The following is a 22577-nucleotide window of genomic DNA, read 5'->3' on the forward strand; positions in this document are numbered from 1 at the left end:
CAAACCATGGTTGCAGCATTTATAATGGTGAAAAAAACAACAAATGCCCCTTCTCCATGTTGTACTCGAAGGCACTGAGGCAGCATTCAAGAGAATTGCCCCTGTCTTAAGGCAGGTACACATTGCAGGACCTTAAAGTGCTCGGGGGGTTATCTGATCGTTAAGCATTACACACTGCAGGAGTTTATTTCTTGAAATCGGCTGTCATAATATCGTTGTGGTCTTCACAACAGGATTGATCCCCGACAAGGGCTGACACACTGTAGGATAGTTCACTAGAATGCTATCTCCAGAGTCAGACCCAATACATACATTTGAGTTTATTCCAATTCATTTTAATCGACGTATCCCGTGATATGCCTCTCTCCCTCTCCCTCTCCCCCCTCTCTCGCTCTTTCTCTCTCTCTCTCTCTCCCTCTCTCTCTCTCTCGCACGTGAAGTGCGCAGAAGCCGTCAGTGACAGCGTTGCCATGTCCGCTTATTATAAGCGACTTTGGGCTTGTTTTTCTGTAGAGTTGCTTGTAAATATTGGTTGTTGCGGGGTGCATTTTTTGGGCTTATTTGTGTAGTTGCTTATTTGGCCTTGTTTCCTAATGTTGTTTAAACCAGTGGTTTAAACAACACATAATATGTATTTGTCCGCAGACCCCCCTTCTGTAAATATGTTGTGCCATCATAGACCCCCATACAAGATTTGTGTGGATTTGGAAAATATTCCATAAATTTTCTCAAGATTTTTATTTGAAAATAGCTGCGACGCGTTGTGAGCTTGTAGATCGGCTATTTTCAAATATCCAATGTATTTGTAAATAGGTTTAAAGTGCTCAAGTGGCCTTTTCTTGGGCTTGTTTTCATAGACCTGGTTGCTTATTTCTCTCGCAACATCTGGCAACGCTGTTCATAACACCGTGCACATGCTGCACACACACACACACACACACACACACACACAGAGCTCGCTCTTGCTCTCACTCTCTGTCTGTCTGTCTCTCTCTCTCTCTCTGTACAATTCCTCTAAAATAAACAGCCCACCAGGCTCGCTCACTCTCTCATTTTGTTTTATAATGTTAACTTAATACAGGACTGGACGGTAATATTGCGGTAGGGACTGTTTGTTGTGGTCAGATCCAGCGACGCTCCCCTGGCCACGGTGGCTGTAATGTGCTCTCATTGGCTGTAGCGTGGATCTCCTCGCAGACCCTTTCATAATGTATGATACTGTCCGATCTCCTGTCTGGGACAGAGCTGAATATCTAACATGGTAGTTATCTGAAAATGGTCGGAAAGCCGTCGCAGAGCGGATAATCGCGGCCACATCGTCTCGCGGAACCTTTCACACAGAGCGAGCATTATCTCGCAGATCAAAGGCCGATCTGCGTCAGATCGGGAGGTTTTGTCGGCGAGCGCCAAAAAATGTCGGCGACAGCAATCTCGGACCAAATCTCCTGCAGTGTGTACGAGCCTTTACTCTCCTGAACTGGAATGCAGCCTTTAATGTTGTAAGAATGCCCCCTAGTCTCCTCTGTCAGTAAACTGTGGAAATCCCGTTGGCTCGCACCTGCAGACAGTAAAGTTAACTTAATTGAGCCCCATGTCGCGCAGTGCGTGCGCAGAATTATAGCCGATTTACAAGCTCACAACGCGTCGCAACGCGAGGCGTTGTGAGCTTGTAGATCGGCTATTTTTGGTGCGCGATACCGCCCGCCAAACGAAGTATATACACAATTGAAACCTAGCTGAGCGCACGGCACAACAACGCACATCTTCAATGAACACGGACCAATTTGAGACTGATTATTACTTGTCAAGCAGGAGCCTGCTGCCAAGTCTCACCCTTTGAGAGTGAGAGTCACGCAATTTAACCTCTTCACTCGCCTCACGCCACACTTGCCATTTCACACGCTTTTTCCCCCCTCTCACAGCAAAAAAAAAAAAAAAAGGGACGCTCGTCCTAAAACACACTGCCCCATTTTTTTCGCGGACCGTGGCCGCCGGATTAGACCCGGGGCGAGGGTGTTTTAGGACGACCATTCCATTCCATTTGGAGAGGTCATTAGGACGTTCCATTTGGAGAGGTGCGCTGCGCGATGGGATGGACTGGAGAGAAGTACTCATTCAGAATTGAATGAGTACGGCTATAGTTAAATGTGAACTCTTTCTGCTATAAATATGCATCCATGCGTTCTGTGCGCCCGTCGGCTGCAACGTTTCCTTTTTGCCACACATCTACACTTCATGGAGTACATTTTTTTTGTACCGAATTAACCGAATTAAAGTAATAAACGGAAATAAAAAGTGGAAAAAACGCAAAAAAAACGAAAAAAAGGGTAGAGGTGCCCTTTGGGAATTAAAGCCCCTGCCCCTATAATTCCTTCTGCACGTCCCTGCACTTGCCTTCCTGAGTATGGAGAATAAATGCTCGAGCATTTGACATGCTCTGCCTCTGACTTGTCTGTTCTTACACTTACTTGGGTCCTACATCTCCTGAGTCGCACCCTTACAATCAATTATTTATCAGCCCTAATTAAAAGCCAACTGTGCAGCCATCAGCTGGGTGAAGCAGTGAAAGCAATGTCCCCTCCCTCCCTCCTGGGGACCAGAATATACTTCCCCTTTCATCCTGTTTATTGCCAGGCCGGCTGCTTCAGACTAAAGCAAAACAATCATGTGCCGTATTGTCTGCATCTAGTTAAAACGGCAACGGGGACAGGGAACAAAAGCACTGAGCAGTAATGATGTCATTGTGAAAGTCTTGTGCATAATGCAGAGGGGTATGGGAGGGGGGGATCATTCAAAGGGCCTTTGTCCTGCAGATAGAGTGATGGGAGGGGGGGGCGGGGCACACATTTTTTATTCACTTTTTTGAAACCCGGGAAATAATGTAGTGCTTGTTGCCGCCGGTGCCGTTTCTGTGTTTTGAGAGGGTGTGTGTGTGTGAGTTGCTATGGTAACGTTGTATCTCTGTAAGGGGGAGGGGCGGTGGCTGGTTTTCGGAGGCGTCACTGCCGGGTCAACAATGTGTGTTGTTGTAGCCCAGTGGTTCTCAAAGTGAGGTCCGGGGGACACCCAGGGGTCCTTGAGGGGGTTCCAGGGGGTCCCCCACCAAAAAGAGAGCTATTCAAAAATAGCCAAAAAGAAGTCGCAAAACAACATTTCAAGGACCCCACTTTGAGAACCACTGCCCTAAGGCACTGGTTCTCAAACTTCTTCATGTCAAGGACCCCCAAACTGACACTTATTAGCCCGCGGACCCCCTTTTGAAAAGATATGCCGCAGGGACCCCCATAAGAGAAGATGTTTTACGGCTCTAGCAGTGATTCTCAACCATTTTAATTTCAAGGACCCCCAGTTTGACATGCATTAGGCTACGGACCCCCATTTAATGGCATTTCTATCTCTGGGAACCCAGTTTATTTAGTAAAAATCAATGTTAATTCAACTCTGAGAGTGTACACATGGAACCAGTTAGAGACCCATAAAGGTCCATTTGGTTCCTGACTATCCATCCTTTAGCTGAGGACCCCCTGGAACCCCCTCAAGGACCCCTGGGAGAGAACCAATGCCCTAAGGGTATTAGTGCTCCCCTTTGAGAAGCACTGGTGGTGTAGTCTAGGAGGGCTGTAGGTAACCAGCCCAGATGGTGCAGTGTGTGATGAAAGACAGGTGGGGGGGTGGGGGGGGTAAGGGGTGGGGGGTGGAGCCTCATGGGACCCATCACTGTGGACCTGCTGCTCCTCATCTGACAGCTGCACCTCTACACTGTAATTAGCCACTCCACTGTGTGTGTGTGTGTGTGTGTGTGTGTGTGTGTGTGTGTGTGTGTGTGTGTGTGTGTGTGTGTGTGTGTGTGTGTGTGTGTGTGTGTGTGTGTGTGTGTGTGTGTGTGTGTGTGTGTGTGTGTGTGTGTGCGTGCGCGCGACTGCGCGTGTGCGTGCTCGACTATGGATGCAGACTTGCTTACTACAAGTCCCAGTCTTGTCCTTGTATGACACGGTACAATAGAGCCCCGCCCGCTGGTACAGAACATTGAGGCGCATAAGGGCTCGCTTTGGGAAAAGCCTGATACCTGCAATCATGGCCGTCTAAACCACTTAAACCCTATATCGTTGCTGTCGGGCAGATCCCTCTTATCTCCATATTTTAACTTTTTGTGTTTTTTCGTAAATTAACGCCCTACTTCATCGTACTACAGTGTCACTCAAAAGCATCAAAAGTAGCAGATCTGCAAGCTCGAAACGCGGCGCGAAGCGACGCGTTTTGAGCTTGTAGATCTGCTACTTTAGCTGTTTATGAATTTGAATCCTGAAAAGTAACAGTTTTCGACACGTTTCCAGAGACTATTTCCTTCATTGAACCTAGTGAAAATAGTCCTCCAGGGGTCTATCCTTAGTCCTCCTCTTTTCCCTTCCACACTAAATCTCTTCGTCGAAATCTACAAGCTCACAACGAGTTGCAATGCGATACGCTGTGAGCTCGTCGTCTCTATCGGCTATTTTTGGCGAATGTTCGCCTATTATTGCCCTGAAAAGGGATGCTAGGGTTCATGTGGTTAAAGAACAAGCCTCGCTGAACTGGCATGAGGGACAATTTCAACCCTTTTACTATTTTCAATGTATGAAAACAAGGTCTGTGGTGAACGTAAGTTTATTGTTTTGTTGAACATAAATTAGACCGAAACCATTACATACTTTTTGTATGTACTGTAATTGTGTGTGTGGTTAAAAAAATCACACCCTGTGTGAAGTGGGCGGTGTCTTGCTAGCTAATCACAATACTGAATGGAGTCAACCAATCATGTACAAAAAATAAATACTGTACATTTATTGAAAAACACTCTTTATGAGAAACCATAACTTAAAAAAAAACCAATTTATGGTTTTTTTAAAGTTATGGTTTCTTATATAGAGCTATGCACATGTGTCATGTGACACTGGCCAATCACAGTCCTGAATAGACTGTGATTGGCCAATCACGGTGCACATTTTTGTACATTTTCTTTTGTACATTTTTGGCCAATCACAGCGCAGGATTTGTTGTACAAATATCCAAACCTCACTTATAATGGCGGTTTCACCGCCCAAAAATCACACCCTGTGTGAAGTGGGCGGTGTCTTGCTAGCTAATCACAATACTGAATGGAGTCAACCAATCATGTACAAAAAATAAATACATTTATTGAAACACTCTTTATGATGGAAGAAACCATAACTTAAAAAAAAAACAAAATATTTTTTTTTTAAAGTTATGGTTTCTTATATAGGGCTATGCACATGTGTCATGTGACACTGGCCAATCACTGGCCAATCATGTGACACTGGCCAATCACAGTCCTGAATATAGTCCAGACCATAACTTAAAAAAAACAAATTTATGGTTTGTTTTAAGTTATGGTTTCTTATATAGGGCTATGCACATGTGTCATGTGACACTGGCCAATCACAGTCCTGAATAGACTGTGATTGGCCAATCACGGTGCAGGGTTAGGCGGGGTACATTTTTGGCCAATCACAGCGCAGGATTTGTTGTACAAATATCCAAACCTCACTTATAGGGGCCAAAAATCGTAAAAAGGGCGTCGATCTTCTTGAACAACTTCAGCCTTTGTTTGCTACGGAACTTATTTTCTTAATTTATCCAAAAAAACAAAGCAGTTTGCATTGGAAATCTGCAGTGGGAAACCATGGCAGGAGTAACTTCTGGAGTTGGTAGATTCACAAGTCGGTCTCTAAATGCTTCACTCAACAGAGACCGGTGACAATAAAACAACTTTTATTGTTTAAACTGTGTCTGTGGAAACAATTTGCAGAACCAATTCAAAGTGACAATGCAATGGGGGCGGCAGTGGCTCAGCAGGTAGAGTGGCCACCGTGGAATCTGAAAATTCCTGGCTTCATGTCGAAGTGTCCTTGAGCTGCATGGTTACATCGACCGTCAGTGTAGTGAATGTTAAAGCGGTTTGGATAAAGCCTCTATAGCAAGGACCCCCTAGCTGAGAGAGAGATGAAGCAGGGACCCCCTCTATATTGTGTTGCTGATTAAACTTCTTTTTTTTTTTATTGGTCTGCTCTTTTTCCCCTCTACACCTATACCTCATTGCCAAAAAATAGCGGATCTACAAGCTCACAACGCCTCGCAGTGCGAGGTGTTGTGAGCTATTTTTGTGAGCTAAAGAGCTATTTTTGGCTAAAGTTCTCCTCAGAAAAGGGATGCTAGGGTTCAAGTGGTTAAAGGTAGGGTGATTTACTTTGGTTAAAATAAGTGTTAAATAGCTCTATATTCTGATAGTACTCATTGCTATAGTTTGTTCAGTAAAGTCTCCCATGTCTCTCCAGCTCTTTATTAAACAGAAAATGCATTTTCAGTGCTGCTGGCACCGCTAAAAATATCATATCACACAAAGATTTGGCGGACCCCCTATAGTAGCTCTGAGGACCCCCTAGGGGTCCCGTACCCCCTGTTGAAGAACCCTGCTCTATAGAAATGCACAATTTACCAAATGCGAGACTACTGGGTGTGCCCTAAAAACCCAGTGCTACAGGGATGACATCATTCTGTAGCACTGTACTGCGTTCTTATACTGTACATGCTACATGGGTGGACAAGACATGTTCTGTATACGGTCTAGTCTCTGGAATACAGATTACGTTCTACAGAGTTGACAGGTCTCCACCCATGCTTTCATCTAACACTCAAAAAGGCTGCACCGGCTGCTTACATACATGCGTGCAGCCGCGCATGGCGTTTGCGTGCTCACGGCGCGCGCGTGCACGTGTGTGTGTGTGTGTGTGTATGTGTGTGCGTGTGCGTACCTGTTGAGGAACTTCTGGGTGAGGCTGTCGCGCATGTCGCTGTTCTGCACCTCTTGGTCTTCTTGGTGGACTCCTCCCTCCAGCAGCATCTGTTGGTACATCTGTCTCTGCTGCTGCTTCTGCTCCAGATGTTGCTGCACCCGCAGCCTCTGGCGGTAGTACTCCTCAAACTTCTCTGTGGAGTCACGTAGCTGCATGGAACACACACGTGTCACACACACACACACACACACACACACACACACACACACACACACACACACACACACACACACACACACACACACACACACACACACACACACACACACACACACACACACACACACACACACACACACACACACACACACACACACACACACACGCAGTGGTGGAAAATTAGATATTTTTGTTTACTTAAGTAAAAGTATCAATACTGCAATGTAGAAAAACAAGTAAAAGTCCGGAATTCAAAATGTACTTGAGTAAAAGCACACAAGTATTGGTATCAAAATGTACTTTATGTATCAAAAGTAAAAGTACTAAAATGTTTGAAAATAGCAGATCCACAAGCTCACAACGCGACGCGTTGTGAGCTTGTAGATCGGCTATTATCAAATGAAAAATAAAAATAAAATAAAAAAGGGCTAAAGTGGTTAATGTATGTTTAATAACGTAATAATGTATATCTGCAAAATAACTAGTAACTAAAGTTTTTTAATAATTGTAGTGGAATAAAAGTACAATATTTGCCTCTGAAATGTAGTGGAGTAGAAGTAAAAGTATAGACAATTGGACATACTCTTGTAAAGTAAAAATACCTCAAAATTTTACTTAAGTACAGTACTTGAGTACATGTACTTAGTTACTTTACACCACTGCACACACGTCTACGTCAAACCCATGCAGCACAGCGCACTGGCATGCACAAGTTGATCAACGTGCAGCTATGCATCCAGGTTACGCATAATTAGGGCTGAACGATATTGGAGGAAATTGACATTGTGATTATTATTTTTTTGTACATGAAGTTACATAAGTAAGTAAGTAGGTCGGAGTGGCTTGTTGTCGGTATCGGCCGAGAACGAAGGTGTCTATGCCCTTCTCTATGCGCTATAGACCCCCGGGAAATGGACCAACATCCCACCATCAGATCCCAGTACTGACAAATCTAGACAAATTGTGAAAAATGGGGATTTAAAAAAAAACAATTACACAAATCCCAAAATAATTTCAGATTGGGGTCTGTGGCCAACTACATTTGGGGGTCTTTGACATGAAAATATTTGAGAACCACTGACTGGTATAACCTATATGGGTAGTTTTACAATGCCAGATGCATACAGTAGCAGTATCATCACACACACGCGCACGCACACGCACACGCACACACACACACACACACACACACACACACACACACACACACAAAGCCCAAATTCACTAATGCTTGGATGAGATCCAGGTAGTATTCAAAGGCAGCCTTGTAGCGCAGCGTGCTGCTGTCAGTTCAGGTATTAGAAGAATGAGAGGCGATGACAGATCACTTCCCTCCTGTGATCCCTGTATCCTGGACCTGCTATCTGATGAGCCTTATACCGTGTGTGTGTGTGTGTGTGTGTGTGTGTGTGTGTGTGTGTGTGTGTGTGTGTGTGTGTGTGTGTGTGTGTGTGTGTGTGTGTGTGTGTGTGTGTGTGTGTGTGTGTGTGTGTGTGTGTGTGTGGCAGAGAGGGAGAAAGAAAAGCGAGGGAGAGTGTAAAGGAGGTGAAATCCCAGAGGCCCAGTGTCTCAGTCTGCCGGCTGCTTTATCCGTCGCCACGGTGATGGGATGGGGTGGGGCAAAAGCAGTAAATTCTCACACAGAACACACACACACACACACACACACACACACACACACACACACACACACACACACACACACACACACACACACACACACACACACACACACACACACACACACACACACACACACACACACACACACACAGACACACACACAGCGACTGACTGCAAAAACGCAGCCACTGCCTAGAATAGCATTAAGACCGCGGTAAAACACAACGCTATGGTAGGAGGGGAGGTTTACAGGCAAACAGAGATATGAAGATGTCACGCAAGGACAAAGAGCTCTTTAAAGGTTGCTATCTTCAATGTTCATCACAGAAAACCAGCTAACTAAACCACTAACCAGAAAGCCAGGTTAGGTTCTATAGGTCACCGGTTCTCCAACCTTTCACCTCAAGAGAAACATAATGGTGTCTGTCCCCGGGAGCCAAATGTATTATGAATGAATAACTTAAGCCCAAAATTAACAAAAAAAATGAAAATAGTCTACAAAATCTACAAAGCTCACAATGCGTTGTGATGCAACACGTTGTGAGCTTATAGATCTGCTATTTTCACTATTTTGACATTTCTTGGAATTTTCTGTGACATTTTTGGAAAAAAAAATTTGGAAAGGTAAAAAAAAAAAGAAATAAAGGAAGAAAACCTGATATTTATTCACGACCCACACAAATTGCTCCGTGACCCAAAATTGGGTCACGACCCCTATGTTTGTGATGCAGTGCTGTAGGGAGCTAGGCTCAGATTGTGCGTGTGACAGAGAGGTGTGACAGCATGATGACTCAGTGACATCAGAGACGTCCTATAGAGATAGAGTCATCTCCCAGGACTGCTCTATATTTAGACTGGAGGCCAAAAGTCGATCCACAATGTTGACAACAAAGATAACACGTTTTTCGGTGACAATGGGTATAACTCTATTCATCCATGCCTTTACTTCCATCTCTCGGATGGAGATCCTAGCCCCAAGAAAGGTTTCACATAATTGTTACGTTAATTAAAGCTGCAGTCTGTAAATATGTCCTCCCCTGACGGAGAGAGAGGTAATTACTTACTAACACACAGGATTCAAACCCACATGGGGGAAACCAAACATCTATCTGCCCCTTTTTGCCAGGGTCAAATATTGGGACAATGAGCTTCAGGCAGGACTACTTGTCAACCAGTAGCTGTCCCAACCGACACCAGGGTAACTTTTCCCAATAGAAGAGCAGATGTGTGCACATCTTTGAATATATATATTTTTAAAGCTAACATTTTTAACTCAAATCTTTGCTTCTGGGGGTCCCTGGAACAACATATTTTGACATGGGGGTCTGCGGCTAAATACATATCATTTTGGGGGTCCTTGACAAAGTTTGAGAACCACTGATATTATAGCAACATACGTTTTTTCAAAAAAATTTTAGGATTTAGACAACATTTGTAGAATCCCCCAGAAGCAAAGACTTGAGTTACAAATGTTCGCTTTAAAAAATATATATATTCAAAGATTTGCAAAAAAAATCACGATTTAAAAAAAATAGCAGATATACAAGCTCATAGCGCGGCACCGAGTGCCGCGCTATGAGCTTGTATATCTGCTATTTTTCAATAGCCAAATAAATCTTAAAATTACACAGATGCGTTCCCGGTCTTTTGGGGTTAAGATAACAACCAGTGGCCAGGTCGTGTTTGATGTTACCTCGTTCCTCTCAGCGGAGCCAGGTGACGGAGCATCCTCTCCAGGGGCGGAGGCGGGCCGCGCGTTGGGGGTTCCACCCGAGCTGGGGGTTCCACCCGGGTTGGGGGTTCCACCCGGGCCTGACCCCAGCATTTTGTCCACAGGCGTGTCCGTTCTGGAGCTACAAGCACAAAGCAAAGCACCCACAGCAACAGATTAGTGTTCTGTTGTGATTACTATCATGTCTAAGATGACAGGTAATCACCTACTGTCACTCGGCAGCTGGCCCGAGATGACACACACTGTGTTACACACAGGATCTGCTTTCATTGTAGTTCTGTTTGTGAGCTAAGCCAGGGGCGTCATTTGCCACTCCATACCATTCACATGTAACCAGCTGGAATTCAGTTAGTGAACGTTTTTACAGATGAATCAGATTTTAGATCAGTGCTATACAGGGTTGCATTGCTCATGGGACGGCCTAACACGCCGTGCAACAACCTTTTTGAACAGGAGCACGCGCAGGCACACGCATAGATTTAAGACAACTTTAAATTCACACCTCAACAAAGTTTACAAAGGCTCCCGACTCACACCAGGTGAATTAACATAGGAATGAGCCTAGATGCATATCAATTGTCCATTGTGTGACCTGTAGTGTAGGTGTTAAGCGACGTGCACGTTCCAATTCAGCAATGCAACACTGGTGCTATAACGGGCATTGATTAGAAGTGCACCTAAATCCACGACCATCCATCCATGTGTATGTGACTTATGACGCATGTACTGTAGATTGAACCTTGCTCTGCTTAATACAATTCATGAAAGTTCAGAGGTGTCTGAGTTATTATTCTATGCCTATGGTAACCTAAGTTGATCAGTGCTGTATGCGCATTCCACATGGAATGATCTACATCTAGGTGTATATACTGCTTGGTTTAAAGTTACTATTTGTACGTACTGTATGTAATCGCCACATGTCATACAGTAGTTCTTTCTGAAATTACACCTCTGAGCTAAGCGTTGAACACTCACTATATCAGTGTTGATTTCGTCGACTAAAACTATGACGAACAATGTTCGTCGACTACCTTTTTTCACTGACAAAAACTAAATAAAAACTAAGCTACGATGACTAAAACTATGACTAAACATATTGACAATTTCGTCAACAAATAAAAACTAGACTAAAATGTTAGGGAGGGATTAGTGGAGAAGAGATCCAGTAGAACTAAAAGACAAGTCATTTTAATGCTTGGTTGCGCTCAGGTGATGCACTCTGAAAATAGCAGATCTACAAGATCACAACGCGTCGCAGCACGACGCAGATCTGCTATTTTCAACACCACCAAAATATTTTTTTTACATCGACTAAATCAACTGTAAATTTAGTCGACTATAATCTTATGATATTTAGTCGACTAAAACTAGACTAACAGTAAAACGTTTCAGATAACTAAAATATGACTAAAACAAAAGGGAATTTGATTCAAAAGACTATGACTAAAACAGAATAAAAATTTGCTGTCAAAATCAACACCAGATCATAATCTCCCTTACGTCTCGGGCGATTCCTCGAAGATGCTGTGGCAGTCGGAGCTCTCCATCATCAGACTCCTGCTCAGGCTCTGGCCCCCGACGCCGGGGTACTGGAAGTTGGCGAAGGAGTGCGACATGGGGGAGACCCCTTTGCCCGTGCCGGCAGCGTCCCCGCCCATGGTGCCCCTCTTCTCCTGGCCCGACGACAGCCCGTAGGACAGGCCGTCCAGCGCCGGGTTGAGGGAACGCGACATGTAGGTGTCGGCGGACTGCGGGCGCCGCAGCGGGGACGGCGGGTAAGGGGACAGCTTGCTCATGAGCGGGGTGAGCAGGTCGCTGTAGCCCGCCTTGGCGGGCTTGACGAGGCGGTCCACGTGGATGTTGAGCTGCTTCTGCTCGAAGGCACACTGGAAGACGCTGTGGTTGAGGTTCTGCATCCAGGAGAGCAGGGACAGGTCCAGGTCGTCGCAGCCGTTCCCACACAGCATGTCCACGCCCATGAGCACCTCGCTCTCTGTGATCTCCTCCCCCGTCGCCTTGCTCTGCACGTCAGTCAATAGATCATGCAGTGAGACGTTACTCATTTAGGGCTGCAACTATTGATGTTTTTTTTTTGTGATTATTCTATCGATAACTAATAAAAACAACATTTGCTTTTCTATTTTTCCCTTCAGAATCAAATATTGTATTAAAATCGAGTTTTATAATCAATTAAATCGATTCGCTTCATTCGCCTACGTGTTGCAATCCAGAGTCACTCATTCACCACAAAATTGTCATGCTACTAGTAATACATGATACTGCCCACGATACTGACATGATACTGCCCATGATACTGACATGATACTGACCATGATACTGCCCATGATACTGACATGATACTGACCATGATACTGCCCATGATACTGACATGATACTGACACGATACTGCCCATGATACTGACATGATACTGACATGATACTGACATGATACTGACATGATACTGACCATGATACTGCCCATGATACTGACATGATACTGACCATGATACTGATTTCAGTCATTAACGCATTGGAATCCCTGCATCCTTTATCTACAAATTGTCCAGATGGACCAAAATTCTTGCAACTGACCCGAAACCAAAGCAAAAATAACACCGAAAAAATCAGCTATTGCCTGAACCTTTATCAGCTTAATATTTGCTGTAGTCATTCTTTTAATTCCCTAGGGTTGATTTCAGGGGGATAGGAGGATTTCAGAGTGCGTTTGTTGCCCCAGTGTATTTCTGACACCAACCCATTTTGTTTAGTTCATGGCTTGGTAGTGCAGAGGCAGATATTCTTTCAGCAAATGCTTTTTTGCGGTTGGTTTCCTGTAACGAGTGTCTGTCTCTAAGTGGTCCCACCTGGCAGAACTCCACGCAGCACTCGTACAGCACGCCTTTCAGCAGCAGCTGGAAGAGGCGGTTCCCGCTGGCCTTGAACCCGGCCTCACTCAGCTTCCTGTCGGCCGGGATGAACTCTGCCACCATGGTGCACGCCTCCTCGAAACACTGCACCCTGGCCGTGCTCGGGTTCCAGTCCTGGACACGTCAAAAATAAATCACTCTCAATTCCACATTTTTTTTTAGGGAATTTGTTTATCAATTTTAGGATAGTGAAGATAAGACAGGAAAGGCTGAGAATCCTTGGGAATCATAGCAAGGGTGTGGTGAGTAACAATTCCAGATAAGAGCATGTACATCCACTCTAGTATCCAAGTGCAGGACAAACAGAAAATCTGCATAAAGAAAATAATAAAGTCTGCACACTGATAATTTGCTCCCAACTACTGGATCAACATTTTGATCACATCTGGATCTTGTGAAACGTTGACCCAATACATACATGCCATAAACAGTGGGAGCAAATTAGCCATGTGCAGACTTTATCATTTTCTTTATAAAAGACAAATTCAGCTCGCTGCTTGGCCCCGTTAATGTTAATACAGATAGTTTCAATCTATGGCGGTGGATGTAGTGCTTGCCTTAAACTCTGCGTGGTTGGTGAGCCGGGGCAGGGTGAGGAGCAGACACAGTTTGCTGTAGTCATCTTTAGTGGGACAGAACTCCTCCAGGGCATGGAGACACTTCACCGCCTCCTGCATGGTGAACTCCAACTGAAACCACACACACAACAATTAGCATAGCGGTAACCAGCCTGCACACACTGGCCCTCATTTCTCAACGCAGCGTATAAACCAGCCTATATTTTTCCATATATTCGGCCGTACACCAACGTCGAAGTCACATTTATCAACGAATCCTACACAGCTGATCCGTGCCTACATTTGGTCCCAGGCTTGATAAATGTCACGGCTGAAACCTAGCGTCATTTAAATAACACGCCCTTAAATATTCTCAAAACGCCCCGATTTTACGACATGAAGAAGGACCAGAATACGACCAAAGACATCAAAAGCCAATGAGAAAGAGTTTCCCCCGCCTGCCTCGCCACACACACACACGCACACGCACACGCCCCCCCTCTCTCTCTCTCTCTCTCTCTCTCTCTCTCTCTCTCTCTCTCTCTCTCTCTCTCTCTCTCACACACACACACACACACACACACACACACACACACAGACGCCCGCCCAGCTGTGTTTTTCATGTATTGTAATCCGTACCGTAGCGTTACAATCTTTGTCACGTAGGCTTGTAGCCTACATGAATGACATATTATGATACCAATCACATCGCCATGAATGGAATACGTTTGTATATTAATTTATTTAACCCATACCGAGCAGTGCACAAGCAGTCATGTAGGATATTCCCCGTGAGACTCGGACGGGCGCCAGTGATTCCGCCACGTTAATAAGAGATTGGAGCGTCGGGTTTATATCCTTAACCCAGCTAGGATGTAGTCTTCAAAACTCTCTATGACATAACTCCATAACATATGACAAGCTACTGTAAGTTTGTACACCTCACTGTCCATGAAAAGATCGTCGGGAGTCCCGACCGCGGGAGTCCCGAGTCCCGGCGCAAAAGCGCTCGTATATTTTGAAAATAGCAGATCTACAAGCTCACAACGCGTCGCGATGCGACCCGTTTTTGAGCTTGCAAATCTGCTATTTTCAAATAGCCAATGCAACTGAATGACTGTTAAAGCAGTTTGTTTAAATTACTTTATAAAATGTTATATTTTCACAGGGATTATTTATTAGTGTAGATATACATTTAGGAGTGGATTATGTGTCCAGATGCCTGTCAGACAGTCAGACAATGCTGCTCCGCAGGTCTACAATGGAATAAACGGGCGCAGCCAACGTCAACAACTGGTCTCGACCAGACGTGAGATCTCAGCGTATGGTAGGATGAAGCCCACGTCAGGATATATTGATAAATGCCGAAAGGTGCGGTGATCTCGCCCTACGCCCATTATTTGGGCTGCACCGCGTTGATAAATGAGGGCCACTGTACCTGTATCAGGGTGCAGCCCCTACTGTGAAAACCACTGACATAGAGCAACAGTTCCATTTGGAATACAATGGTTGTTTGGTTGGTTGGTTGGATGGTTTCTTTATTGTCACTTCAGGTAGTCAGAGATGTGCATAATGCATAAGTCATTAGTAGGTACAAATAGAGGCATAGGCATTGTGTGTATTCTATCACCAGTAAAATGGCATATAAACACCTAAAGACTGAACTGGCCATCTGCACTTGGACTGACCAGGCATAATAAATCATGTGCAATTTATCACAACTAAAATGCCAATCTTCAGGAAACAATGTTTTTTTTTAAAATCTCATTGACACTGTGACATATCTGTTTAAGTATAGATGACATGCGATTTGTATTCATTTAATTTGCTTTCTCTATTTATGTCTGTGTTTATGTTCTTTCTGTGCTGCTTGTGCTTTTTGCCAACTCAAACGTTTTGTTCTGTGCTTACTGAGCATTTATTGCCTGTAATTCATTGAACCCTTTCATTAAGGAAAGGATTCCGAATAAGCCTTTTTCTTGCACTGTATCTATGCTTCTTATTTGTGATAAATGTGCTGTTCTTTTTTCCTATTGTGCTAATAAACTCAACAGTATAACAGATCAATATGTAGGCATATAGATATGTAGTTCGATATAAATAAACATAAATATATGGACAGGTATAAATATCACCAGTAGTATGTGCATATACTGTAGTAGGTACTGTATGTGTACAGAGAAGGGCGGTGCCCTGCGGGCATTCTTAGGAACAGGAGCTATTGAAGGATTAACAATAGCTTCTGAACACTGGGTTTATGTCTGTGTGTGTGTGTGTGTGTGTGTGTGTGTGTGTGTGTGTGTGTGTGTGTGTGTGTGTGTGTGTGTGTGTGTGTGTGTGTGTGTGTGTGTGTGTGTGTGTTTCTGAAAGAGATGTGTGTCATAAAGGAGAGATATGGACTCACATGCTGAGGCTCGTCCTCTGCAGACATGGCGTTGTTCACGAACAGAGCTTCCAGAAACTTCTGCTTGAGGACAATGTATCGGAACCTGAACACCACGCCAAGGACAAAGCTGCAGTTATACACCAGCACAGCGCTGCACATGACTATGACAGAGTGGACTCGTCAATTATTATGGTCTATTCATTACAATGTATTATAACGGTGGTAGCATTTGTGTCGTTGCCTTGTTTATGTACAGTATAAGTTATATCTGTGCACTGTCCACCTCATCAAACTTTGACTTTTGTTCTATTCTCCACCCCATGGACACTTGAATTCATGGATATGTTTTAGTTTTTGTCGCATTCCTAAGCCAATAATTGGATGACCGGCAGCGGTTCCGGTAGGAGACACAAAGAGTCTCCTTTGTATCTCCTACCGGAAACGCGGCCTACCTGTCCGCTTGGTCATCAAATTATTGGCTTAGGAATGCGGAACTCGATAATCGATAGAGAAAAGTAATTATTTGGGTGAACTATCCCTTTAAGCCATGGTTGGTCGTATGACGAATAGCAATATTCGTCATACGTTTTTATAAATAAATCAAAGTGATTCACTCGCCTTTTTCCGTCAAACTTGTCCATGCACTCTAGCGGCTGAATGAACTGCAAGACCTCATCCCACTGGCCGTCCAGCACCAGTTGTCTGAAACATGAACATGACGTCATTAACGCATTGGAATCCCTGTATCCTTTATCTACTAATTGTCCAGATGGACCGAAATTATTGCAACTGACCCGAAACCAAAGCAAGAATAACACCGATAGGAACAAGCTAATGCCTGAGCCTTTATTAGCATAATATTTGCTGTGGTCATTATTTTAAGTCACTAGCGTTCTCAACGTGAGGTCCGGGGACCACCAGAGGTCCAAATGGACCCTTACGGGTCTGTGTACAAATAATCTCTCAAGAACAGATTCTGCTCTGCGTTTGAATCTGTCGGGGGGATTCGTCATATCGCGTACGCACTGGCCGACAAGTGGGCGTGCCTTCAGATCAGGAAGCAGGCCGCGCTTTACCCAATCAAATGTAGTGGGCGGGATTACGTATCCGCCGATCCTTCCCTACTAGAAACAAACCGAAACTCATTTAACAATAGCGTCCTCGGAGCAGACAAAACCACAGAAAGATATTCACATTTTAACTTGCTCTTTCATCATAGAAACAAGTGGGCTTATAACCAAAACGATCCATGTTCTTTGGGAGAAGTGGTGTTAGTGTTCCGTGTAGAAATATTGTTAGTGGGAATGAAAACATAGTCGCACCACCGGAAGTGAAGGCTGAAGGCAGACCAAAACCCCGGTTTCCTTGCGCACGGGTGCTTCCTCCCAGAGCCAAGTGAGATAGTCAAAAACAGTTGTTTTTCCTCTTCATTTGGCGATGGGTTCCCAGATTGGTGTACAAATGGACCCTTACTTAAATGAACACTGCAGATTTTAAAGTGTCGATTGGGGTCCCATAAAAAACATCATCAAATGGCAGTCCGTGACCTCAATCATGCATATCAAAACCGGTGGTCCTTGAAATAAAACAAAAAGGTAGAAAATCACTGTTTTAAGCGATTAAGCCCAGAAAAAAAGGCCCTGTGAACAGAACAGACGTGAAACAGAAGCCGTGGTCGGATAAATGCATTCTTCATTCCAGAGGAATTCCACAGAGGTCTGTCCAGAAAGACACACTGCTGGCTGACATTCAAGGGAGCACTCAGATCTAATGTGGCGGTTCCGTGTAACACTATCAGCAATCTGTCGGATGTCACAGAGTACGTCGTCAAACACACAGGATGTTTGCCTGATGCTGCCCCGCCGTATCATAGTAAAACTGAAGCTTTGTAATCTAGAAGACAGTACACAGTGAAATCTGCAGTGTTTATTTCACTCTGAAAGGGCTGATTTTTACGCTGCCAGGATTAAATCAACACTCTGGGTTTTACTGTGTATGTTGCGGCGGCTTGGCTGCTGCTGTTATTGTATTGGTTTCATGTTGAGCCCCACCAATGCCAGATTGTTGGGTCCAATACTGATCCCAATTTTGAAGAGTCCTAGACCAGTGGTTCTCAACATGTGGGTCGGGACCCCCAGGGCCGTCCCCTGCATGATTTTTGGGGGGGTCCCCAGACGATTTGCTTAATGTGCAACATTGTTTTCTCACTCAACAGTAAACAAACCAACATACCCTGTAAGTGTATTACAGGGTATCTACACATTTCTAAAGTGAGAATTTAATGAACCTTTTTAATACAGTATAAAAGGCGTTGTGATCTTGTAGATCAGCTAGTTTAACAATATTTATCTGTGGAGCCGAGTCAAACTAAATGTAATGCCTAAACTCATACAATTACAAGTGCTTTTCAGGGTGGGAGGGTCCCAGTTCAATATGATTATTTTGGGGGGTCCCCAGTTCAAATATGATTATTGTGGGGGGTCGCAGCCTGAAAAGGTTGAGAAGAACCACTGTCCTAGACCACCGATTACCAATGTCTTGACTGATATTTTGGTCAAACAGTGCAAAATGTTCTAATCAACTTGAAAAAAGTACATTTGATTAAAGTTACTATTTGAGAACATTTAACTATAAACAAAAAGGCTAAATAATCTAAATAAACACAAATAACTTTTTGATAACTAAAAGAAAAACAAAAAATGAACTTTAATTTATTTAACCACTTTTCAAAAATCTTCCCCAAAAAAAACCTGATCTACAAGTTCACAATACGTCACAACACGGCATGTTGTCAGCTTGTAGAACTGCTATTTTTTGAAAATATTTGAAAACTTTCAAAAATGCTCACCTACTAATGAAATCCCCCAAAACAGGGATGCCAGGGTTGAAAGTGGTTGAACATTTTGACATACCAGCTGAATAATTGCAGATACCAATGTCATCAAAAAAGTCAAATAATTGCAGATAAATTGTCGATATAATCGGTCGATCCCTTCGATCAGGATTAAATCAACACTCTTTACATGCATTGGTTTCATGTACCTGAGGATAGGCCTGTCACAATTATTACATAATCGCCTAATCGCAATTATTTGAGACAACCTCAAATATTTTGCATAATCGTTTCTACATTGATAAATGTTCATACATTTTCAAACATAGCAGAAATAGCTGATCCACAAGCTTACAACGCGTCACAAAGTGACGCGTTGTAAGCTTGTGGATCAGCTATTTCCGCTATTCTTACATTTTGTTGATGATTAAAATGATAAAATATGTCAGTAATTTCTTATTTAGGCTGTCTTAGTTATTTGTCATTTCTGCCTTTGTGCAACTTTTGTTCACCAAGCCGAAAAGCCAAACAGAAACACACTTTTATTCATAATGTTCCGATGCCAAACACCCAATTAAATCGTTAAATCGTTTGTGTGACAATTAATCGCCAACTTAAATGTCGTCATGGCGACAGCCCTGCCTATACCTGAGGAAGAGCATGTCGTCGGAGTAGAGTCCATTGATGACGCCGCTCTCCTTCTCCAGGGCCAGCATGCTGATGTGCAACTTCCTGGAGTTCAGGAAGTCCAGCACCACCTTGATGATCTCCACCTCCTTCACGTTGATGGTTTCTTCCGCTGTCATGGCGACCACGGGCTGCCAGAGGGAGGGAGGGAGGGAGGGGGGCCAACACAAAACAAACTGAAAGCAATCCCTCAGGGAACAGCAGGACAAGTCCAACGTTGTTGGAATTATAACTACACAGAGTCACAAGAAGTTTAGTCAACTCCTCGCTGCTGCTGTTGAGGAAAAACCCCAGTGGTCCTTTGTGTGAATACAAGAACCCCTCGCCCCAAAACACACTCGCCTCGGGTCAAATCCGGCGACCTCGGAGCAGTCGCCACCAGGTATTCCTAAACATAACCTCAGTAAAACTATGCCTAAATCTAACCTTATTCCTAATCGTAACCTCAGTAAAACTATGCCTAAACCTAACCTTATTCCTAATCGTAACCTCAGTAAAACTTTGCCTAAACCTAACTATTCCTAACCTTAACCTCAGTAAAACTATGCCTAAACCTAACTATTCCTAACCTTAACCTCAGTAAAACAAATACAAGAATACGGGAACCTCTGGGGGCGAGCGGTCCGCAAAAGAAATGGGGGCGAGTGTGTTTCGGGGCGAGCATTCCGAATACCCTTTGTGTTTTACATGAATTTCAGGTTTATATGCTTATAAAAATGTAGCCATTATCCTTAGATCCATAATTATAATAATAATAACAAATACATTTAAGTAATAACATACATTGCAATTAAAATTCCTTCATTTTAAGTTGATTTCTTTTCATCTTTAATCTCTAAATTGTTTCCTTAAAGACACAATTCAAAGGAAAGGGCATTCTCTGTAATACCAGCCTTTAACTTTCAGCTAATCCGTTGTAGTAATCCACAAATCCACAGATGATCCGCACAAGCACTTTCACTCCCGAATGAACCTGTGAGGACTGTCAATGTAACTTATTTTGCGTGCTTCCACTCTTACTATACAGTTAGGTATGTAGAGTACTGTAAATGAATCATCAACAGAGTCAGTGTCACACACACACACACACACACACACACACACACACACACACACACACACACACACACACACACACACACACACACACACACACACACACACACACACAGTCACACACACAGTCACACACACAGACACACTGGAATGTTCATCATCACCAGAGCACAGTGCAGGGGTCAGCACTCCAGTTTTGGAGATAATCCAAAAACAGTGATTACAACAATGTTGTGTGTTTTAATTAATGCAGAGATAGATGACACAGCCTAGCTGTCAAACCTAAGTGTCCATGATGCAGCTCCCAGCCAGAGAGAGAGAGAGAGGGAGGTTTTACAACTAGTTAATAACTGTAACCAACTAGTGTATCACATTGTAACAGAGTTAAATTAGTTAACAGTGCACTAACGTTACAACAACTGTGGTTCCTAAGGTTTGTTGACAGAAAACAGCGACCCTCATGAATCATGATCTCCTCCTTCTCCTCCTGCTGCTGCTGTTTGTGCTGCTGATCTAGCAGTATGGATGGATGGGGGAGTTAGATAACAACACCTTCTTAAACCGATCAACTGATCAATATGAATCTATATCTATCACACAGACACACACACACACACACAGATAGAAACACTGCAGCCTGCCTGGCTACTAGGCTATAGCTAGCGATGACACTAGGGGTCCGAGTCGCACTGTGACACAAGCATAAGGAGCTTATACTGTAGCTACTTGTTAGCTTTGCATAGACAGATAGATAGCGACTCTGGCGGCTAGATTAACTATAAATCCAACGCGGTTAGGCTAGAGATCAGGCAAAGCCAGCCAATTTGACAGATTGTTTGTTTGTACACAGACAGACAGGCCGAGAGAGAGAGAGAAGATCACGCATCATCTCTCTGTAGAGCCGCTAGTATAGCTGTATAGTGGTGGTGGACGGACGGACGGGCGGGGTGCAGAGAGAAGAGAAGAGAAGAGGACTCTCTGCTCTCCGTTCCCACGCACTGTGCGCACATTTATATTTACAATGATGTGATGAACAGAAACACTGACTCACCTGTTCTTATAAACACATGGGCTGTGGATGAGGTCGAGGAGTGGCTGTTGTTGCGTGTAAAGCGACACACGCTGTCACTTACAGGCTACAATGTTCCTCCTTGTTGTACTAGACAGCCTGACTGTGTGAGTCTGCCTTCAGTGCCGTGCCTCCCCCAGTCTGTGTGTGTGTGTGTGTGTGTGTGTGTGTGTATGTGTATGTGTGTACGTGTAAGTGTGTATGTGTGCGTGCGTGACTGACTGACTGTGTGTCCTGTGCTGTCTCCTCCTTGTTCTGCCTTCCACTGCACTGTGTTACCCTAACCCACCACCCAGCCCCCAGCTGACTGTCAACAATTATAATAATGATAATAATAATTATTATTATTTTGGGGGGTTGCTGCATGAAAAGGTTGAGAACTTGGCTACTGTACTTAAGTGCTAATAAATAAATACATAAAACATCCATTAGAGGTGGAAAGTATACACTATATGTAGGCCGATATTTACTCAATTACTTGCCTGAAGTACAATTTTGAGGCACTGTACTTGAGTATTGCCACAATGTCACTATACTTAAAGGCAAATGTACTATTTACTCCCACTTCAGTCATTTGATATTTTACATTTAGTTACTTTGTTGCCTATATTGAGATTAACAATATAAAATATAATCAACAAATTGATGAGGTTGTATCATTATGAATTAAAATTAGTTGGCCACCTGATAAAGTAGT

General features: G+C 43.8%; 1 protein-coding gene across 2 annotated transcripts in view; it reads right to left on the reverse strand.

Annotated features, from left to right (window-relative positions):
* Nucleotides 1–22007, reverse strand: part of wdr47a (WD repeat domain 47a) — a 40485-nt gene extending 18478 nt beyond the window's left edge. The window contains exons 1-9 of one of the 2 annotated variants that reach the window (XM_080440996.1): nt 21863–22007; nt 19717–19886; nt 16854–16937; nt 16254–16338; nt 13850–13981; nt 13230–13406; nt 11866–12386; nt 10327–10486; nt 6810–7000 (exon numbers count right to left, since the gene is read on the reverse strand). In XM_080440996.1, coding sequence (XP_080297122.1) covers nt 6810–7000; nt 10327–10486; nt 11866–12386; nt 13230–13406; nt 13850–13981; nt 16254–16338; nt 16854–16937; nt 19717–19874 — 1508 coding nt within the window. In that variant the 5' untranslated portion in view covers nt 19875–19886; nt 21863–22007. Of the gene's footprint in view, nt 1–6809; nt 7001–10326; nt 10487–11865; nt 12387–13229; nt 13407–13849; nt 13982–16253; nt 16339–16853; nt 16938–19716; nt 19887–21220; nt 21466–21862 lie in introns of those variants that run through there. The other variant, XM_080440995.1, reaches the window with a different exon arrangement.
* Nucleotides 22008–22577: the final 570 nt, after the last annotated feature.

The sequence above is a fragment of the Gymnoscopelus braueri genome, assembly GCF_963280865.1.
Source record: "Gymnoscopelus braueri genome assembly, chromosome: 10".
In the NCBI taxonomy this organism is placed as follows: domain Eukaryota; kingdom Metazoa; phylum Chordata; class Actinopteri; order Myctophiformes; family Myctophidae; genus Gymnoscopelus; species Gymnoscopelus braueri.